This window comes from Geotrypetes seraphini, chromosome 5 (genome assembly GCF_902459505.1).
Source record: "Geotrypetes seraphini chromosome 5, aGeoSer1.1, whole genome shotgun sequence".
NCBI classification, from domain to species: Eukaryota; Metazoa; Chordata; class Amphibia; order Gymnophiona; family Dermophiidae; genus Geotrypetes; species Geotrypetes seraphini.
In genome coordinates, this window is record NC_047088.1 from 71,549,600 (window position 1) to 71,570,027 (window position 20,428).

The following is a 20,428-nucleotide window of genomic DNA, read 5'->3' on the forward strand; positions in this document are numbered from 1 at the left end:
CAGCATACCGTAAGGAGGGAGCAGTAACAGAAAAAATAGCGCCAAGTCTGTTCTAGCTGACTCCTCTTAAAGTTGACTATCCAGCCCAAGTCCTTGAGGAGTTGCACTGATCTCAAAACTGTCGCCTTCCTCTTTGGACGGAGCTCTGATGAGCCAATCATCCAAATATGGAGCACCTGTATCCCAGCTTTGCAGAAGTGTGCTGCTACCACTATCATCATCTTGGTAAAAGGTGCAAGGTACTGTGGCCAGGCCGAAGGGGAGTGCAGCGAACTGGAAAGGCTGCTCCAGCACATGAAATCACAAGTACCTCCTGTGGACCAGGAAAATGAGGATGTGAAGATAGGCCTCTGTCAGATCGAGAGAGGTGAGAAATTCCCCCAGCAGCACTTCCACTATGACTGACCGGTCTCCGTGCAGAAGTGCGGTACTTTCAGAGCCAAATTGATTGACAAGATCTAGAATCAGTCTGCAGTTGTCTGAGTATCTCTTTGGCACGATGAAGAATATAGAGTATCTGCCTGAGCCCAAGTCTGCATTCAGAACCGGCTCTATGGCCTGATGAGAAAGTGGCTTTTTAACTATAGCCCAAACTTTGAGGGCTCTCTGGCAGGGGGGCACAGAACTCAATTTTGTACTCCTTCCAGATTACGTCTGTGCTAATCTGAGACCAGATCGACCAAAAGGCCAAAAGTCGGGGGTAGCTCAGCCCCTGCCCTAGCATTATTGCGCTTTCTTAGCGGCTGGAGAGAAGTAAGAGTCCAAGGCTTGCTGTCCCCTGCCCCTGCTGAATCTTTCTGAAAGGATCTTTGTGTTATCTGGCCTCCCAAATACTGCATGTACAAAGTCTTCGGAAGCCTCAAAAATTACCTCATTCTGAACCCCGGGCCATCCGGGGTCTGCTGTTGGTAGACTTGGCACAACGGTCCGTCATACTGGCCATCAGGTCATCTAGGCCCTTACCAAATAGCATCTGCTCCAAAAAGGGAAGCCTGCTTAGTGTAGATTTAGAGGTAGCATCTCCTGCCCACTGTCTGATCCAGAGCATCCGTTGGGCAGATAGCATAGGCCAAGACCATGCTTATAATTTTAATAAGATCATATAGAGCATCCAGCAATATAGTTCATCCCAGAGAGGAGCATTTGAGGATCTTCACCGTCTATTGCATCTGATGACCGAGACAGGAGAGTGTGACAAGCACATGCCACAAAGGAAGATGTGGCTGCTGCCCTAATCCCTAGGGCCAAAGCTTCAATTTGTCATTTGAGGAGCAAATCCACTTTACAGTCCTGAGTATCCTTTAGCATCACTCCTCCTTCATTAGGCAGAGCGGTTTGTTTAGTGACCTGCACCACCAGCAAATCCACTTTCGGTTGAACAAACAGCTGATGGAAATCTGGTGCCATCGGATACAGCTTAGCCATAATTTTAGCCACTCAAAAGGATCCCTATGGTGACTCCCAGTGGTGTGACCGGTTTAATGATGTTCAGATGCAAGGAAAAAAACACGGTCGGAGACACAGAACTGCTCATAAAAGAGCACTGAAAAGAGGCAGCTGGTGGAACTTCCACCTTTAAACGTTGCAGTGAGGTGGAAATAATGTTCGAAAATGCAGGGGCCTTGAACAACTGGCAGACTGTGAGGTCTTCCCCCTGATTCAGGGTCACCACCACCTCTTGACTGTTGTCCTCCTGAACAGAAGCAGACTCTGCCAGGGAAACTTCATCCTGGGATAAAGGTGGCATGGAATTGGACTTGCCATCCTCCCATTCCGTGACAGACTAAATATCCTGGTCTAAGTCTGCATCTTCATCTGGTCGGGGCACTTGCTGAGGGGAGAACCACCATAGGTGCGCTACTAACATACTGAGGACTCTCGGTAATTCAAATAGGCATTCCACATAAGGCTCACAAAATCCAGGGTGAAGTCTTGCACCGGGGGGGGGGGGGGGGGTCTCACCAACCCCGACAGAGATTCCCTACCAGTCTTCTTGGGCTTGGACAAGATAGTTTGGGAGGGTACTGAGAAGGGTCTCTTCCCCTAGGAAAGCGCCTCCTGCGAATTCCCTGCCCTGGAGTACTCCTCGGAGGCTGAGCCTGAGGCTCAAGCCCCTCCCAGTACACTCCATTGCATGCAGGACATGGGCACTCTTTGGCCTCCATCTAACGCATACCTGGCATGAATAGGGGTAAAAAGCTCTAAGGAGTCAATCCCAGTCGATTTTGAGCAAAATTGTGGGCCTTTAAGGCAGATGGAGGATAGAGTTAAAAAAAAAAATCATTTAAAATACAAGATGGCTGCTGCCAGAAAAATCACACCCAAAAATGGCCCTTGGAGACCTCCCTGAAGGGGAAAAAACCCACAGGTGTCAAAAACCCTCAAAATGAACTTCCGTGGTTCCCCCCACTCACCCCTGATTTTCCCCATAGGCTACAATAACCTTACTCATTGTGCCATGTGTGGCCTGCCTGCTTCAGCACAGGATTTCAGCTGGAATCAATGGAGAAGAAATCTGCCTCACAGATTCGCTGAATGAACTTGGTCTTCTGGCTGCCAGTCAGACTGAAGTCAGACTGAACATCAACCCCCAGGAAACCATACCACAACGGGGGTGGAGGTGAGGACCACAAAGGAAGCCCATTGTTAGTACAAGTCTAGCCGGGAAGGAGCCAAACAGCCTGCGCTCAAGCCCCTGACTAAATCATGGATGCGAGCAACTATGCAGGGGATGGCCCCTGAGTTCAAAAATAGAAAGGTTGGCTAGCTAGGTGTCCCAAAGGCTGATCCTGCTAGCGCCTCCTCCCAAGTGGGAACCTCTGGGCACCAAGTCTCCAAAGAACAATGAGAAAAAATACTTGAATATAATAAAACTGCAGAGCAGATCAAAAACACTTCTGAGCAACTTTCTTGCAGAAAAACTGAGGGGAAAGAGTAGTACCCTGGGAGGGAGGTGGAGTTGAAAATATAATTGACAGTTTTCTGCAAGTAACTTGCTAGTTCAGATACAAGACCCTAACATTCAGGACCACTAGACATATTGCACTAGAATTAGAGGTAATAGTTTCCAAAAGCTCTACTACTAATCATTTCTATAGCACTACTAAACATACGCAATGCTGTACATCAAACATGGAATAGGCCATCCCTGCTCGAAAAAGCTTACAATCTAGTTATGACAGAGAAACTGAACAAAAAGGTGCATCTAAACACAGTGATCAGATGTGGAATTACAGAGGGAAAGCAAGACATATAGGTGCTAGCAGAGGGGTTAGAGTTAGGAACTGAAAGCTGCTTCAAAGAAAACTTACCTCACTTAGCATTCCCACTACTAATCCACTAATTATATAATCTTAGGTGCCCAATTTTTTCAAATAGTGAACAAGTTATATAATAGCACCTAACTTAATTGAGCACTACTTAGCTTTAAATGTCAATAAAGATTATAGGTGGTGTTAACTGGCACCAATTTGACTATTTTATAAACTTAGGACAAAAAATGAGCACTAAGCACTATTCTGTAAACAATGCTCTGAGTTTGGTGCTGGTGTAAATCCTTGTGCCTAAATTTTGCTTGAATCTGTCTAATTCTGTAATACCATATGCAAATTTGAGGAACACCCTTGACCTGCCCATGCCCTCCCATGGCCATGCCCCCTTTTAGATTTGGGTGTAAAAGGTTATGCACCTTTATAGAACTGTCTAAAAGATATGTGCATAAATTCAAATTATTGTCAAATATAACCAATAATTGATAGTCAGCATCCAATTATCAGTCTAGTTGACTTGTTACACAATTAATCTTTGTGCATGCAAATTGGATGAGAACCCAAATTTGCAAATACAATTTTTAGCACCATATATAAAATTAAAGGGTTAGTATCTAAGTTCAATAGCGCCTAATTTCAAAGGGGATGTTAACATGGGAGAGGCATGTCGGTTATTACACGCAGGTACTAGAATACTGAAGGGAGATATAATTGAGATCTACAAAATCCTGAATGATGTTGTAGAATGAGTATTAATGAATGAATTTTTCACCCTTTCAAAAAGTTTAAAAACCAGGAGACACTCAATGAAATTACTTGGGAATATTTTTAAAACAAATAGGAGGAAATATTTTTTTTACTCAAAGAATAGTTAAGCTCTGGAACTCATTGCCAGAGGATGTGTTATAGCAGTTAGCATAGCTGGGTTTAAGAGAAGTTTAGACAAGTTCCAGGAGGAAAAGTCCATAGTATGCTATTGAGACAGACATGGGGGAAACCATTACTTGCCCTGGAATTGGTAGCGTAGAATGCTGCTACCTTTTGGGTTTCTGCCAGGTACTGTGACCTGGATTGGCCACTGTAACAGGAAACTGGGCTAGATGGACCATTGGTCTGATCCAATATAGGATTTAAGGCTTCGGGGAGCCCTGCTGGCTCAGCTGATCAGGGATTCCCCTGCTGCGATCAGATGAGTCGGCAGGTAGGGAGAGCAGAGGCAGAATAAATGAGAGGTTCAGGCAGGCAAGACGATGAACTGTGCTAGTGACTGCTCTTCTGAGCAAGCTCCAGGCACAGTTCCTCCCCCTTTTAACAGAGCTGCACCGCACGAATAGTATGCATATAATTTGCATGCTATTCTTGCAGAGCATCATCTGCTACAAAAAAATTACTCCCAGCATGGTATTTTTTACCGTGGTGTCAGAGCTTTGTGTATCCTGCCCTATGAAACTTTGAAAAACCAACATTTGAAATCCTGTGGAAGAATTTTCTTCCGATCACATTCCAGAGGGTTGCTGAGCTTATGTACCCTATTGTTTTGTTAAGTGTGTTTCACCAGCTCTGCCTATCTCGGCCCAAAGCAATCAGAGAAATTAGAAATAAAAGTATTTTTAACCTTCTTCAAAGCACATCCGAAGAGTCAGTAATGCTGACTTTTGCAGTAAGGAATCTAAAATCTTAGGAAAATTCTCTTAGTACCCTGACTATTCTATGTACAAATTTTGAACAAAATCTGAAACATAATGGTGGGGGACCATTAGTTTAATGGTCCCCACCTGACAGAATGGTCCAAACTTGGAAAATTAATTGTCTTAAAGAAGACAATTTTGAACTAATTCCAAGCAAGAGACTTGGGGGCTCATAGAAAAAGTCTAAAAACCGGCCTAAATCGGCACTTGGACGATCAGAAACAAAAGTCGTCCAAGTGCCGATAATCGACCAAGGTGTTAGATGTATTTAAAAATGACTTAGGCCGGGGTCGGCAACCCGCGGCTCCAGAGCCGCATGCGGCTCTTTTCCACCTTTGCCGTGGCTCCGGTAGTGTGTCACGCAGGCATGCAACTTACAAGTCCGGCGTCGCGGCGGGAAATAGCCATGCTGAGCAGTGAGCTCAGCACGTACACAGATGAAAGCCTTGCTTGCTGATTGGTCCGGCTGCCCCGCCCCGCCGGACCAATCAGCAAGCAAGGCTTTCATCTGTGTAGTGCTGAGCTCACTGCTCAGCATGGCTATTTCCCGCCGCGACGCCGGACTTGTAAGCTGCACGCCTGAAAAAGAAATCATCCTGGCCGGGGTCGGTGTCATGCTCCGGAGATCTACAGCCTTCCTATCTCCCTCTCCCTTCTACCTGCTTCCGGCCACATCCCCTGCTCCGCGGCTCTCTTCGGCAACTCAGCAGCAGCGATCGACACAAGCTTCTGACGTCGGGGCCTACCCTCTGCGAGTCCCGCTTGTTTCAACTTCCTTTTTCCACAAAGGCGGGACTCGTAGAGGGAAGGCCTCGATGTCGGCAGCTTGTCTTGATCACTGCTGCTGACGAGTTGCTGAAGAGAGCCGCGGAGCAGGGGGGTGTTGCCAGGTGCAGGTAGAAGGGAGAGGGCCAGATGCAGGACTCGTGGGTGAGGGAGCAGAAGAGAGAGAGAGAGAAAGAGAGAGGGGAGGGAAACAAAAGGAAATATTTCATACTGGGCTGGGCCGGAGTGGAGGGAGGGTGGAAAGATTCTAGCTACAGGGTGCAGTAACAAAGGAAAAGGGGGGGAAAGCTGAAAATGGAGATAGTGACACAAAGAAGAGAAAGGGTAAGCAGGACCTACTGAATAAGGATAGAGATACAGAGGGGACATGAAGAGGAGGTGAAATAGAGACATAGAAGTAATGCTAAAAAAGTGTGTGGGGGGAGATAAAGACATTGAAAGGGCAAATGGTGAACATGGCGTAAAGATAAGGACAGAGACAAATGAAGATTCTGAAAAAGTGGTGAGATAGGGATATAGGTGAGATGGACACAAAGAAGGGTGATGCTGGAAAATAGGTGGAATGGTAATTCTGACAGACACAGAAGGGAAATGCTGGATCAAGGAGAGATGGGGCTCAGGCTGGATGGAATGAGGAGAAATGCCTTGTTGGCCCGGAACTTCCTCTCCTACGTCAGAATTGACGTCAGGGAGCGGAATGCTGGTCAGCGCAACACTTCTGCAGGGAAAGCTTGGGATGGCGGTGGCTTGGGGGCTGTTCCCCGATTGCGGTGGCAGCAAACCGAGTGGCTTGGGGGACAGCACGGAGACAGAAAGAAGGGGGAACAGGGAGACAGAAAGAAAAAGTTGGGGGAGAGAATGAGGTCTGGAGGAGAGGAAACATACAGGAGGCTGAAAGAAAGGAAGAAAGATTGGATGCACAGTCAGAAGAAGAAAGTGCAACCAGAGACTCATGAAATCACCAAATAGCAAAGGTAGGAAAAATGATTTTATTTTCAATTTAGTGATCCTGTATATAGCATTAAGATAAGAAACAATATATGCAGTGTTAGATTTGTTTTATAATGGTTTTGCGGCTCCAAGTTATTTTTTCTTTTCGAAAATGGGTCCAAGTGGCTCTTTATGTCTTAAAGGTTGCAGACCCCTGACTTAGGCCTTCACAGTGCTGCTGAATGACCAGAGCTAAAAGGGGCATTTTAGGAGAAGTGGTGAGGGCGGGATTTGAGCGGGACATGGGCCATCCTAGACTTAGTCGTACTGCATGTATAACCGAAGGTTTGACAACACTGCCTAGACGGAACTTGGATGTTGTGACTTAGGCCATCTAAAACCAGGTCTAAGTCCACAAAAGGTATCCAAAGTGACCTGATAAACACTGCAGACATAAAGTACAGACCCCCATACACAGCCCCAGTGATCACTGACCCACCCCCATAAAAAACGTAATAACAACTTTACATATCTACCTCAGAACATCAGCACCTGGCAGCCTGACATAGGAAAGACTAATAGAGCTGCACAGAGGTGGTTTAAGTGGTCTTGGGGATGGGTTAGTGAACCATGGAGAGCAGTACGCAGGACTCAGGCCCATAAGCCACTCTAATCACTGCATTCATGGAGAAACATGTGCACCCCCCAAAAAAAAAACACCCCAAACCCTTTTGTACTGCCATATAAGTAACTCCTGCAGCCATAAGGGCTGTTGGGGTGGTAGATATGTGGGACTAGTAGATTCTGGGGGTGTTTTGGGGGACTCACCATGACCTATAAGGGAACTGTTTATGTGGCACCCTTTTTGTGAAGTTAACAGCAGTTCCCTGTAAGGTGCCCCTCTAAGTTGCCATGTTTGGGTGTCCAGACCCTTACTTTTCTGGCCCCTCCCACACCCAAAAGGTCTTTTTCTAAGCGTTTTTGAGTCGGAAAAATTTTTGGTCGAAAATGGGGTATAAAGATGAATGACTTAGCGGTCTGGACGATCAAACAGCTGGACGTATAGTTGGACAATTTTTTTAAAAATATCAAACATAAAAAACCAACAATGCTGGGTGTATTTTTTGAAAATGGACCTTTTCCCGTGTTCAACTTTGGACAACTTGTGAGTTAGGCCAAAACTGACTTAGACGTTTCTTTTGATTATGCCCCTCCACATGTATTAGCGCAAATCTAGTTTATGTAAGCCACTCTGGATCTATACAGAGATTAAGCAGGTAAAGCATAAAAACATAAGAATAGCCTTACTGGGTCAGACCAATGGTTCATCAAACCCAGTAGCCCGTCCTCACGGTGGCCAACCCAGATCACTAATACTTGGCCAAAATTCAAAGAGTAGCAACATTCCATGCTACCGATCCAGGGCAAGCAGTGACTTCCCCACATCTGTCTCAATAACAGACTATGGACTTTTCCTCCAGGAAATTGTCCAAACCTTTCTTAAAACCAGCTATGTGTGGTTTCTACTGCAAATATGATTCCACACCAAACAAGAACCTAACGATATGCACATTTAAAACAAGCAGAACTTGCATGTTAATCAAGGAAAGTCGTACACACAAATGTTCTTTGATTAATTATAGCTTCTTGTACAAATTACAATGAAAGTGCAGGCACACGTTAGTAACTGTTCTTCTGCTCAAATATGTTAACTTGCAAACATTTCTTGTGCATACTGTAAAATGTTTGCAAGGCTGATGTGCCCACACTTCCATTTATGTGTGGATATGCACACATGATCTGTGACCTCCTTTCAAATATTTTAAACTAGCAGGTACTTCTCTTCGATTGCAAATGAAGACAAAACTAGAAGTTAAATCCTCTTTGATTACTCTTTTATGCTGCCCCTGACCTAGAAAAAAATTCTTATGTTGTGCATATTTCAAAAGCCACTGTTCTGTTCTCTGCATTGCATGGAATACACTCATAGCCATACGTATTAATGGAATGTGAAGCTATATCCTCCATGCACATGGCCCATAATAAATTTGTAAACTCTTGGTAACTGATCTGCAGCTTTCTGAATTGGCCCCTCTGTCACTGTCCCTTAAATCCCTCCATTAGCTCCCTGCTGAATAGCAGATTCAAGTTATGTTTGATAAGTAAAATGCTGAATCATAACGGGCTATAAAACCTATTAGCAATGCTATCCCTTGTTAGATAAATAAATCATACAAATGGGCTGTGGTTAAGGGTGCATATTAACTTGTTAGTCCTATATAAAATTCTATTCTATAATATTACGACCATCTTTAGTCAGCACTCCTGATCCATCCATGCTCCTTCCGTGGCCACATCCCCTTTTCAGTTGTGAGCTAAAAAATTTGCACACACATCTTTTATAGATTAGTACTTAGCAAGATGCATGAATAAATCCAAACTGTTGTCAATTAATACCAATCAATGATTGTTGGCCCACAATTATTAGAAATAATTGGCTCATTCCATTAAATTGTGTTTGCAGGTTGGGTATGTGCCCAAATTTACATGTGAAGTTTTAAACACCACATATAGAATCTTCCATCAAGCACCTTTCCAAGTCTCAAGTTTCAAGATACATTAGCTGAAGGTTAATATTAACATTGAACAAGTATAAATGCTGACAGATAAAAAGCTCTTGATATATGCCATATTTTATCACAGCAGTATGTCTATGTGAAGAACCAACCAGAACATGCCTCCTTTCTGAACAAAGAAAACTGTCTATACATGTAAGAAACATCTTTTCTAAAATCACTACTTATATACATATGCCAGTGGTTTCCAAATCTTCCTGAAGGCACCTCAGCCAGTCAGGTTTTCAGGATATCCACAATAAATGTTTATGTTTAATTAGCATTTGTAATACTGTATCAGCATATTACAGACCTAAGCGGTTTACATTATAATACAAATAATATATGAAAGGAACTCCATTAGAGATAGGAATGCACTAGATAGAAAGTGCTAGATAGAGAATAAATAAAAAAATAAAAATAATTGTGCTGAACCAATTTTCTTCAATAGATATGAGGGGTTTCAGATGACAAACTATTCTTCCCAAATGATCCCTCAAAATAGGTCTTCAGTCTAGTCTTGAATGACTGGGTGGTTACTTCTAATCTAATGTCCAGTGGTAGATGATTCCATAATTGGGAGCCAATGAAATAAAAAGCTTTCTCTCTAGTAAATTCCCGTTTTGCATTAAATATTAATGAGACAGATATGCATGCACTGCCTCCATTGCATGCAAATCTCTCATGAAGATTCATTGTGGCTATCCTGAAAATCTGACTGGCCAGGGTACCTCCAGGACCAGTTTTGGAGATCACTGGCAATACACAAATACAACTCTGTTTTTTATACTTGTATGCAAGAATGGTGCCTTAAGTTTCTAAACTTCACTCCAGAAAGATTAAAAGGGAAGATTTTTTTTTAAAACCAGGAAGTGTTATTTTGAAAGGTTCACACTACTTATTCAAAAGAAGTAAGAAAACTGAGATTTTAAAAAAAGATACAAAGAAAAAAGGAAAGCATATCAAGGAATAAAATTTTTAGAAAAACCCACAACACCTTAATAAAGTCAAGAAATTGATTCTAGAATTTCATGCTGAATTTCTCTATTGAAATAGGATAAATCAACTGCCTTTTTAAAAATATGCCTAGATTATCTTCTGATATCTAAAGCGCAAGAGGGACTAGGACAACAATCAATTCTTCTTGCACAGCTCTTGAGCAACACAATACGAAAGATAAACAGCAAAGTATCTAAGGAAGCTAGGGAAACAAATAAACCACAGATATGGTGACTGCCCACACTGTAAGATAAAATCATGAAAGCAGGTCAAAACTCAAAATGCTCCTTTACAAAGGCAGTCCCATTTGCAAACTCTGAAATGCTTCTGCCTTCATGGATATATGGATAATTTTTTTCCAAAACAATGTGTTCAAATGGATTTGTGTCAAAAACTTAGTTTCTTTTGCTCAGCTAAAATTATGTATGGGTTTCCACAGCATGTGTATTTTTAGCTGGATTATGAAGAGGTAGGTATTTGTAGAGGCATATACTACTAGTAAACTATAGAAAAAAAAACCCATATATGGCTTTTTAAAAAGTTAATGCAAGTGGCTAACAAAGATCTGCTAAGCCATCTGCACAAAACAGCAAAAATTAAGTACCAGGTGTTCTTAATATACATGTTTATTTTTGAAAATTTGTGCAGTATATGTACACTTAAAATGCCTATATACCATAATTTGAAATTTTTTCCAAAACAATGTGTTCAAATGGATTTGTGTCAAAAACTTAGTTTCTTTTGCTCAGCTAAAATTATGTATGGGTTTCCATAGCATGTGTATTTTTAGCTGGATTATGAAGAGGTAGGTATTTGTAGAGGCATATACTACTAGTAAACTATAGAAAAAAAAACCCCATATATGGCTTTTTAAAAAGTTAATGCAAGTGGCTAACAAAGATCTGCTAAGCCATCTGCACAAAACAGCAAAAATTAAGTACCAGGTGTTCTTAATATACATGTTTATTTTTGAAAATTTGTGCAGTATATGTACACTTAAAATGCCTATATACCATACTTTGAAATTCCATGGTCTGTTTGAAAATTATCCTAAACTATCCAGAGAACCTAAAAAAAATTACATAATAAAATGTAATAAAAATATGTTACCAAGACAATTTAAAAATATTTAAAAATAACTTTTTTTGTGATTTGTTGAAAGAGAAGCATCACCAGCAGTTTTGTTCCCTTCCTGGTAGTAGTACACTTTCATTCTCCTGAACCTTTAGTGGAAATGCATGTGTTCAGGGCAGTTAGGCAACACACATACAAAAATGTAAATCTGCATGAAAAAAAATCCCATGGTATTTTTATTGGTTAAAAGTTAGTCCATCTCAGCGCACATTGAGGGTTACTTAGTGAATGCAAAGCTAATAACATAGTAAATGATGGCAGATAAAGACCTGAACTGTCCATCCAGTCTGCCCAACAGTCACAGATTATTATTAATTCATGATTAAATTGGGGTGTTTTCTTTGGCATTTCTGGGACATAGACCGCAGAAGTCTACCCATCACTGTCCTTAGATTCCAACTACTGGAAATGCCAATGAAGCCTCCTCCAGCCTATCTAAAATATCTTATCATTTGTGTGACACAGACCGTAATGACCTGTTACCTGGTGCTATATTTTGCACTAGCCTGCTTTAATGCATGTGCTTTTAACCAGGTTGAAATATCTTTTTGAATCTGATTTCTTACCAGTCATGAAAACTGCCTGTAATGTCATTTCTTTTTCCCTTCTGCAAAAAGGGTTGGAATAGTTAACTTTCCCTCAAAATATAAAGGCTGAATTTACTAAAATATATTTTCTTCTTTTAACTAGTACTCAGTCAGTAGGACTCCTCTAGCTAAATATTAAGGTTGCTGATTTTCAGAATCTGGAAAATACACTTTAAGCAATCTGCCTGCCTGATTAGTCTAAGGGAATTTATGATGCATGCAGCAATGTAGCATAAAAAGAGGAATGAAAAACATTACTTACACATATTGTCCTTTCCGCTGTGACAGGAACAGAAGACAAGGCTCTTTGCAGCCATCCTTCACTTCCAGACCCTCCACAGTATGAGTAGACAGTTAAAGAACTTTCATACTATATTAGATGATTATACAGCCTAAGAAATTCCTCTGCTTGGCATGCACAGACAAATGTTCAAACAGCTTTGTTTCTGTGCACACAAACCAATATGTGCCTGCTTGCCTAGCAGTTTTGTCAAGCCGTTGTACCTGCCTATCCTAATCTGTCTTCACTTGGATCTACTGGCACACACCTCAATCCACACCTGCTACACCTGGCTGGCATAAAAACACAAACACTATCACTGGTTTAACACACATAAATCCTTAGTTTCTTGACAAAAGAATACCAGCACTATTACCTAAGGTCAGTAGTGCACATATGTTTGCGTAAACCATACTGCCATTTGCAAACATGCAATTCACAATGGATCACACTGACACACAAGGTGACATTAACGTCTGTTGTGTTCATTTCAAATTTCGTTTGTCCCGAGGATTTTGTAGAATGTGATTTAAAGCCGGTGCATGAGAAAGGTTCACAAAACTGATGAAATTAGCCATCTACCACCGCTGCAACATTTGTGGAGTAGTGGCAGACAAGAACACCATAAGGGGGGGGGGGGGGTGGAAACCCATGTCCTTAAGTTTTTGAAAAAGTCTAAAATGCGCCCTACCAATGCCTTCTATAAACACATCTTCAAGCTTCAACATAGCCTCCTATTTTTTAAATTCAATCTTGAGCACAGCAGGATACAGAGCCATTTATGTGCTGCTAATCTCTTTTCCAGGAGCCTCCTCTGTTTCCAGGACTCTGGGGAACCCCATCCTGCAGGATACCACTGCCCAAGCTCCTCTATCGTCCCCGAGGCAAAAAAGGCTAAGGCAGTCTCTCTCTACAGGACTTTTAACAAACGAGCAGCCCCGCTTCTACTGTAAGATAATTACGTAGGGCTACGGATTTTGAGTTTTGGAGCGGGCTGCCGGGTCTCGCTGGATCTGAATTTGCGGTCTGTTCCCGCCCGGGGGGGTCAAGCGTCGCCCCTCTAGAGCCCTGACTGCCTGAGACCTCCTTCCCAGGCCCGGGTAACTTTCCATTCCCGCCCGTCCCACTTCCTAGGGTCGCCCCCATTGCCGGCAGCCCCTTCTTCCGGTAGGTAGGATACGGTGGCGACGGGGGTGAGCCTGCGCCTGGGCTCCCCCATGGCTCCTGCGCTCAGGCCCCGAGCGCCTCCGTCCGCTCTCAGAGCCGGGCCCAGCGCCCCTCACCGGCTTTGCCCGCAGCGGCCCAAGCGCGACACATCGACAGTTAGGAGGTAGCGCCACTGGCGCCGGTTGCCCCCTGCTGGCCGGAGAGCGCATTGCGCTTGCTTGCTATCACTAACAGTGGAGGGACAAGAGGAGTGAGGCTTAAGGTCCGCCGTCTGCCCTCCTGAGTCACTGCAGTGCTAGTGCTGTGCTCAGTCACAGAAGACGCTGCTTTAGAAAATGGAACGATCTGTGCTGGTTTTAATCATTAGGTAAACTAGATGGTCTCCCTGGGCGGTAGCTTCTCGGGGGTAGTAACAGCAAAATAACAGACCGTCCAGGCAACCAGGATGGTCTGAGGAGTATCCCGAGGTGAGAGGCATGTGCAGAACTTCCTGCTTTGCTTCATTTGTTTACTTAGTATGAGCCTATCCTATCAATGAAAAGAGGTACCCATTTTCCTTTATGGAATGCTATAGCATAATTGGAAGAGTAGCCTAATAGTTAGTGCAGTGACCAGGAATACTGGATTCCTTTCCCATTGCAACTCTATATGGGCAAGTCACTTAACCTTCCATTACTCCAGGCCCAAATTAGGTACCATATATGCAGTGGCATAGCGAGGGTGAGAGGTGCCCGGGGTGGTGGCGCCCCCCCCCCCCCCCCTGCCATCTTCTCCGCTACCTCCATCTGTTCCTGGTGTGAGCAGCAGCCCCAACCTGCTGCTCGCGCCAGCATCGGCTCTTCCTCTGACATCACTTCCTAGGCAGGGGTCCATGAAGAGAAGTCAGAGGAAGAGCCGATGCTGGCACGAACAGTAGGTTGGGGTTGCTGCTTGTGCTGGGAACTTCAAAGAGGTATGTGTAGTGTGACCATATATCCCGTTTTGAACGGGACTGTCCCGTTTTTAGTTCGCATGTCCCATTGTCCCTACGCACAGCTTCTGGATGCCGAAATGTCCCGTTTTCAGAAGGAGCGGGACAAGTGAGCTGAAAATAGGCCGCCACCACCTATTTCTCCAAGCCACCGCCGCACTAACTGATCATCTTCATGCAGCGACTGCACAAGCTTCCCCCCCCCCCCCAATCAATTCTGACATTGGAGAGGAAGTTCCGGGCCAGCCAATTGCTGCCTGGGTGGCACGGAACTTCTTCTCCAACGTCAGACTTGACGTCGGGATGGAAGGCTTGTGCAGTCGCTGCATGAAGATGATCTGTTAGTGCAGTGGTGTCTTGGAGAAATAAACGGAGGCGGAGGGGGGGGGCGGGAGAGAGAAAGAAAGAGAAAGGGGGTGGGGTGGGAGAGAGAAAGAAAGACATAAAGAAGAGGGGCAGGGAGAGAGAGAGAAAGAAAGGGGGGGGCAGGGAGAGAGAAAGAAAGAAAGAGGGGCAGGGAGAGAGAAAGAAAGAAAGAAAGGATGCACAGTCAGAAGGAATTGCAACCAGACACTCTTGAAATCACCAGACAACAAAGGTAGGAAAAATGTGTCAGTTTTGAGAATTTATATCTGCTGTCTATATTTTGCACTATATTTAAAGGGTTACAAGGGGGGGGGGACAGGAGGGAGGGGGGTCCTGTCCCGTTTTGAAGAAAAAATAAATGATCATGTTAGGTATGTGGAAAGGGAAGGAGAGTGTGGTAGTGGGCGGAGACAGAGAGGAGGATGGGTGCCGGCTCCCCTACCATGACAGCACCTGGGATAGACTCCCCCCCCCCCCATTGCTATACCACTGCATATATGAAGGGGAGAGTGTGGTACATTGGTTAAAGCTACAGCCTCAGTACCCTGGGCTCAAACTCACACTGCTCCTTGTGACCCTGGGAAAGTCACCTAATCCCCTCATTGCCCCAAGTACATTAGATAGATCGTGAGCCCACAGGACAGACAGGGAAAATGCTTGAGTACCTGAATAAATTCATGTAAACCATTCTGAGCTCTCCTAGGAGTATGGTATAGAAAATTGAATAAATGAATAGATAAATAAAGATTGTAACCAGAGAAAGGCAGTATACCAAATCCCATACCCTTTCCCCCATCATTCTAAACATGGGCATATAGGTGTTAGTGCCTATGTTACATAGTTCCCCCCTCCCTCTCCTATAGTGCTATACACATAAAACCATTCTATAAATTGCACCTCTCCTTAGGCTGCCACTGTCAATGATCTCACAGCACCTATGCCAGAGGTGTCAAAGTCCCTCCTCGAGGGCCGCAATCCAGTCTGCTTTCATGGTATGCTAATAGATCTCATTGGGGAAATCCTGAAAACCCGACTGGATTGCGGCCCTCGAGGAGGGACTTTGACACCCCTGACTTATGCACTGGTAACCATTCAATTAGACCAGGTATCAATCTCCAGTGATCTGTTGTACAGGTGGAAAATTAGCACAATATTACTATAGAAGGGGTGAGGGAAAACAGTTTAAATCATACTAAATTGCTGCCCAAGCAATGGTACACTCTGGTAACGATGGAAGTACTTTGCCAAGCAGAGGAGAGATCAATTGGGACTGCTCGTAGGAGCCTTTTGCTTCTCTTCTCCCCCCTCTCCCCAAAGGTGTGTGTGGGGGGGGGGTCACAATTCCAGAGCTTCCCCCATCCCAATATCTTTAAATCCTTTAGGTCTTCATCAGCAGTGAGCAGCAACTCATTCCCCTTGCTTGCGCCAGCTCTGAGCCTTCCCTAGTCTTGTGAACAGGAAGTTATGCCAAAAAGGAAGGCTCGGACTGGTATGAGTAGGGGAAATGTGTTGCTGCTCATTGCCAGCAGCTAGCTAAAGGGTTTAAAGGTACCAAGGAGGTTGGGGTAGTGGAGTTAAGCGACCCCCCCCCCTGATCTGGAGGGAGAGATGCCCTGAGCTTTTAGCTGGTGGGGCTTGTGGATCCCTACAGTCACATTGCTGCTGTGCCAAAGTGGGTGGGCCTGTGCTCATCCAGGTCCATCTATGGCTATGTCGCATGGCACAAGAGTTACCCAGCAGGCAAATGGGTTATTCCATGTCAAGTGATCAAGGGCTCCCTGCATGACCATCACGGATTTTGATAAAACTTTATGCACAAAGTCCCACATGTATCAAACGAACTTTGGTAAAGTTTTAGTTTCGCCTGTGGAATATTCGTGGAGATATAGCCATTTGTTTGACCCCATACTGCAATGACATACAGTACGACAGTGACATTCTGACAACTTTGAGACACAATATCTCACGAGCTATGTTTCCAAAAAAACTGAAACTTAGCTACCCTGCACAACTTTTGGAGCTCTATTCAGTGCTACCAAATAATAATTTTTGTCGAGCACTGAGTGAATGGCTGAATTACAGTAAACTTGGCTGAAAAAATTAGTGCTCCAAAAAAAGTCAAAGTTTGACATTACTTAGCTCCCACAATAATTGAGTAATAAATGCGAAATTTGGCGCATAATGTCTCAGTACAACATTGTTTTCAAAAGTACAATTTCAACCTCCAAGCTCTTTCCATTAGTTTACAAATTAAGTGTAAAGTTGCTAATTTGTGTAAAAAGGCCAAAAATAGGGTATTTTCAGCCTGCTTTTACAGAAAAATACCTTTCAGAAACTCTTTCAAATCAGTCTCATTAGAAAGAGCATATTTCAAACCCCCTAGAAAAGTGGGCTTCATTTTTCAACGCAGGTTAACAATGCCCGAAAAAGGGGGACAAAGTTGGGAGATGTCACCATGGCAACGGCCTACGTTTCAACTTACAATTATGTCACTTTTCACACTGTTTTTCCCTGTTTATTTTTACTCAAGCTTTGGGTACAATTATAGTGTTCTTAATTAATGATTATTCCTAACTAGAAATTGAGGTGATAATTTTGTTGCATGCAGATCACAAATTACAACTTGTTTTCTTTTTCAGATCCACATTATTATTAATTCAGTTTAAAATGGATGCCAACGAATCGACTAATAATAATCCTTTTCTGTCAGACTGTGCCATTGGGCAAAAATTGTTGTCAAAGTGTCATGACGGCACATTTTATTCTAAAAAAATGTGGGCTCATTTTTTTACATAATTTGTCAACCGATGAAAAATTGCTTATCACTCGGCGCTCTGAAGTTGAACTGATGGATAAAGACCAAATCTGCCTCCACCACAAAGCAAAGTATCTCGACAAATACGAATTAAAGCAAACATCGTGTTGTAATCCATTTGAAAAGAAAAATCACATTGTTCAAAGTGGATTGTTAAAAGTCGATCTTGCCATGTCTAATGATTTTAGAAAAGTGGCAAAAATAAATATCAAGCCAGGTCAGAAACTTTGCAGTAGGTGCAAAGCCCCATACGTTTCAATGAGTGAAGCTACTGCAGCATCTTCATCTTCAGACGATTTTGATATCAGCATCTCCGATGCAGTTGATCAAAGCTTGACTGCTTTAGGAACCTCTCCATTGAAAATTCGAAGGTTAGCTAGTAGAGATAAAGCCGGCTATGTGATACGAAAAATTGAACGTGTGCAGAATGTGATAGCCAAGAAGATTACATCTGCTGCTGGAGTTTCAGCTGAAGAAGTTGGGCCGTCTCGTCAGTCTGTAGAATGCAAGTTATGTGAAGATTACACTGACCTCATTGAAGAAATGAAAACGAAAATTGCAATATCCAACAGGTCAATGAAAGTTCAATTATTGACGATGGCCCCAAAAAGTTGGTCAATAAAGGAAACAGCAATGAAGTTTGGCGTTTCAGAGCGCATGGTCAGAACAGCCCAAAAAGTAAAGAAAGAGAAAGGCATTTGTTCTATACCTGATGCAAAAATTGGCAAGTCCCTTCCAAAAGAAATTGCAAATAGAGTTCAAGATTTTTACGAAGACGATGAATTCAGTAGAATATGTCCTGGCAAAAAAGATTGCATTTCAGTCCGCCTCAATGGTTTAAAAGTACAAAAGCAAAAGCGGCTGCTGTTGTGTAATTTAAAAGAGCTGTACGTGGCGTACTGTAACAAATACGGAACTGAAATTGGTTTTTCCAAATTATGTGAGCTCAGGCCAAAGTGGTGTGTAACCGTTGGTGCATCAGGTGCACACTCCGTGTGTGTCTGCACGATACATCAAAATGTAAAGCTCATGCTACAAGGCGCCAATGTCAAAGAGAACTACAAAGTTCTTATGGAAAAAACTGTGTGCGACCTAAATGTCAAGGACTGTATGCTACAACGATGTCAAAACTGCCCTGGTGAAGAAGCACTAACAGCATACCTGGAAGAAATATTCAAGGATTTAGATCCAGAAGAATCAATAGAATTTAAGCAATGGGTTCACGCTGACCGTGAAACATTAGAAACAAGCATTCTAACCATGGACAACTTTATTGAAAGACTTGCAAGCAAGATTTGGAAGTTGACAAGCCACCATTTCATTTCAAAACATCAAAGTGAATATTTGAAGATGTTGAAGACAGGCTTAAAAGAAACGGAAATGATTGTTTTGATGGATTTCGCTGAAAATTACTCATTTGTTGTACAGGATGCCGCCCAAGGCTTTCACTGGGAAAATTCACAAGCTACGGTACATCCTTTTGTTGCATATTACCTCAATGAAGTGGGCACATTGCAAGTTGTAAACTGTTGCATTATTTCTGATCATATGCAACATGATACGATATCTGTACACGTGTTTATTCAAAAGTTGATCGAATTTTTGGTAACTCAAACAAACATTACCAAAATATACTACTTCATTGACGGCTCAGATGCACAATATAAAAACTACAAGAACTTTGTGAATTTGTGCAATCACAGAAATGATTTCAACATTGAGGCTGAATGGAATTTTTTTGGAACTAGCCACGGAAAATCACCCTGCGATGGAGTTGGTGGAACAACTAAACGACTGGCTGCCCGGGCTAGCCTCCAAAGACCATCAACGGATCAAATATTGACGCCAAAGGATCTATTTAACTTTTGTGACCAAAATATACACGGAGTTAAATACATTTATGTTCCAAAAGAAGAAATTGAAGACAGCAAAAAGTTTCAAGAAGAAAGATGGCATGAAAGCAGCACAGTAGCCGGTACCAGAGAGCACCACCAATTTGTACCAGTCGACTCAAACTCGGTTCGTGTCAGCAAAGTTTCAAATGACACAATAAATTTTGTTGCCAAAATTTCTGATACTGCCATTCCAAATTTGAAAGTGTCCGAAATCTTTCCTGGTTGCTACGTTGCCTGTACTTACGATAATCAATGGTGGATAGGCAACGTTGTTGAAGTCTCAATTGAACAAAATGATGCATTGATAAAATTTATGCATCCTCACAGTCCAGCTCATTCGTTTTATTGGCCAGAAAGGCAAGACGTTTGTTGGGTTCCAGAGCAACACCTCATCTGCATGCTTTGTGCCCCTTCAGTTACATCATCCGGCCGCCAATATCAATTTCCAGAAACTGCATTGAAGAAAGTGGCTCAAAAATTTAACAGAATGTTATAAAGATTGCTGGCAGTTAAAATCAAAGTGGACTTCACTTCGGCTTGGGAACCATATAAGATACCCAATTTAGGCTTGGGAACCTAGGATAAGACACCCTAATCATTGGCTTTGGAACCAGAAAGATACCAACAAAACGCTTTGGAACCTTGACAAAGAAACCAAATGCGAGGCTTAGGAGCCTGGACGAAGTGGCCCACCCGTGGCTGGTATTGCACAGCTATCGGGCGTGACCCCTATGGCGATGGGGTTGCCAGTTCAAACTCTTGAACTGGTAGTGACAATGTCACCATGGACCAATGCAATAGAGTAGTAGTAATACTACGTCAATACAAAACTGTAACTTTAAAAATGACAGAATTATGTTGAAATAGAGGTTGTTGCCGTGGCAACGTCTCCCAACTTTGTCCCCCTTTTTCAGCCATTGTTAACCT

General features: G+C 43.1%; 1 protein-coding gene across 3 annotated transcripts in view; it reads right to left on the reverse strand.

The window, feature by feature from the left end:
* OCRL (OCRL inositol polyphosphate-5-phosphatase) overlaps window positions 1-13,618 on the reverse strand; it is a 140,296-nt gene extending 126,678 nt beyond the window's left edge. For 2 of the 3 annotated variants that reach the window (XM_033944920.1, XM_033944918.1), the window contains exons 1-2: window positions 13,469-13,618; window positions 12,271-12,350 (exon numbers count right to left, since the gene is read on the reverse strand). In XM_033944920.1, the coding sequence (XP_033800811.1) occupies window positions 12,271-12,350; window positions 13,469-13,507 (119 nt within the window). In that variant the 5' untranslated portion in view covers window positions 13,508-13,618. The remainder of the gene's footprint in view (window positions 1-12,270; window positions 12,351-13,468) is intronic. The other variant, XM_033944919.1, reaches the window with a different exon arrangement.
* Between the last annotated feature and the right edge of the window lie 6,810 nt (window positions 13,619-20,428).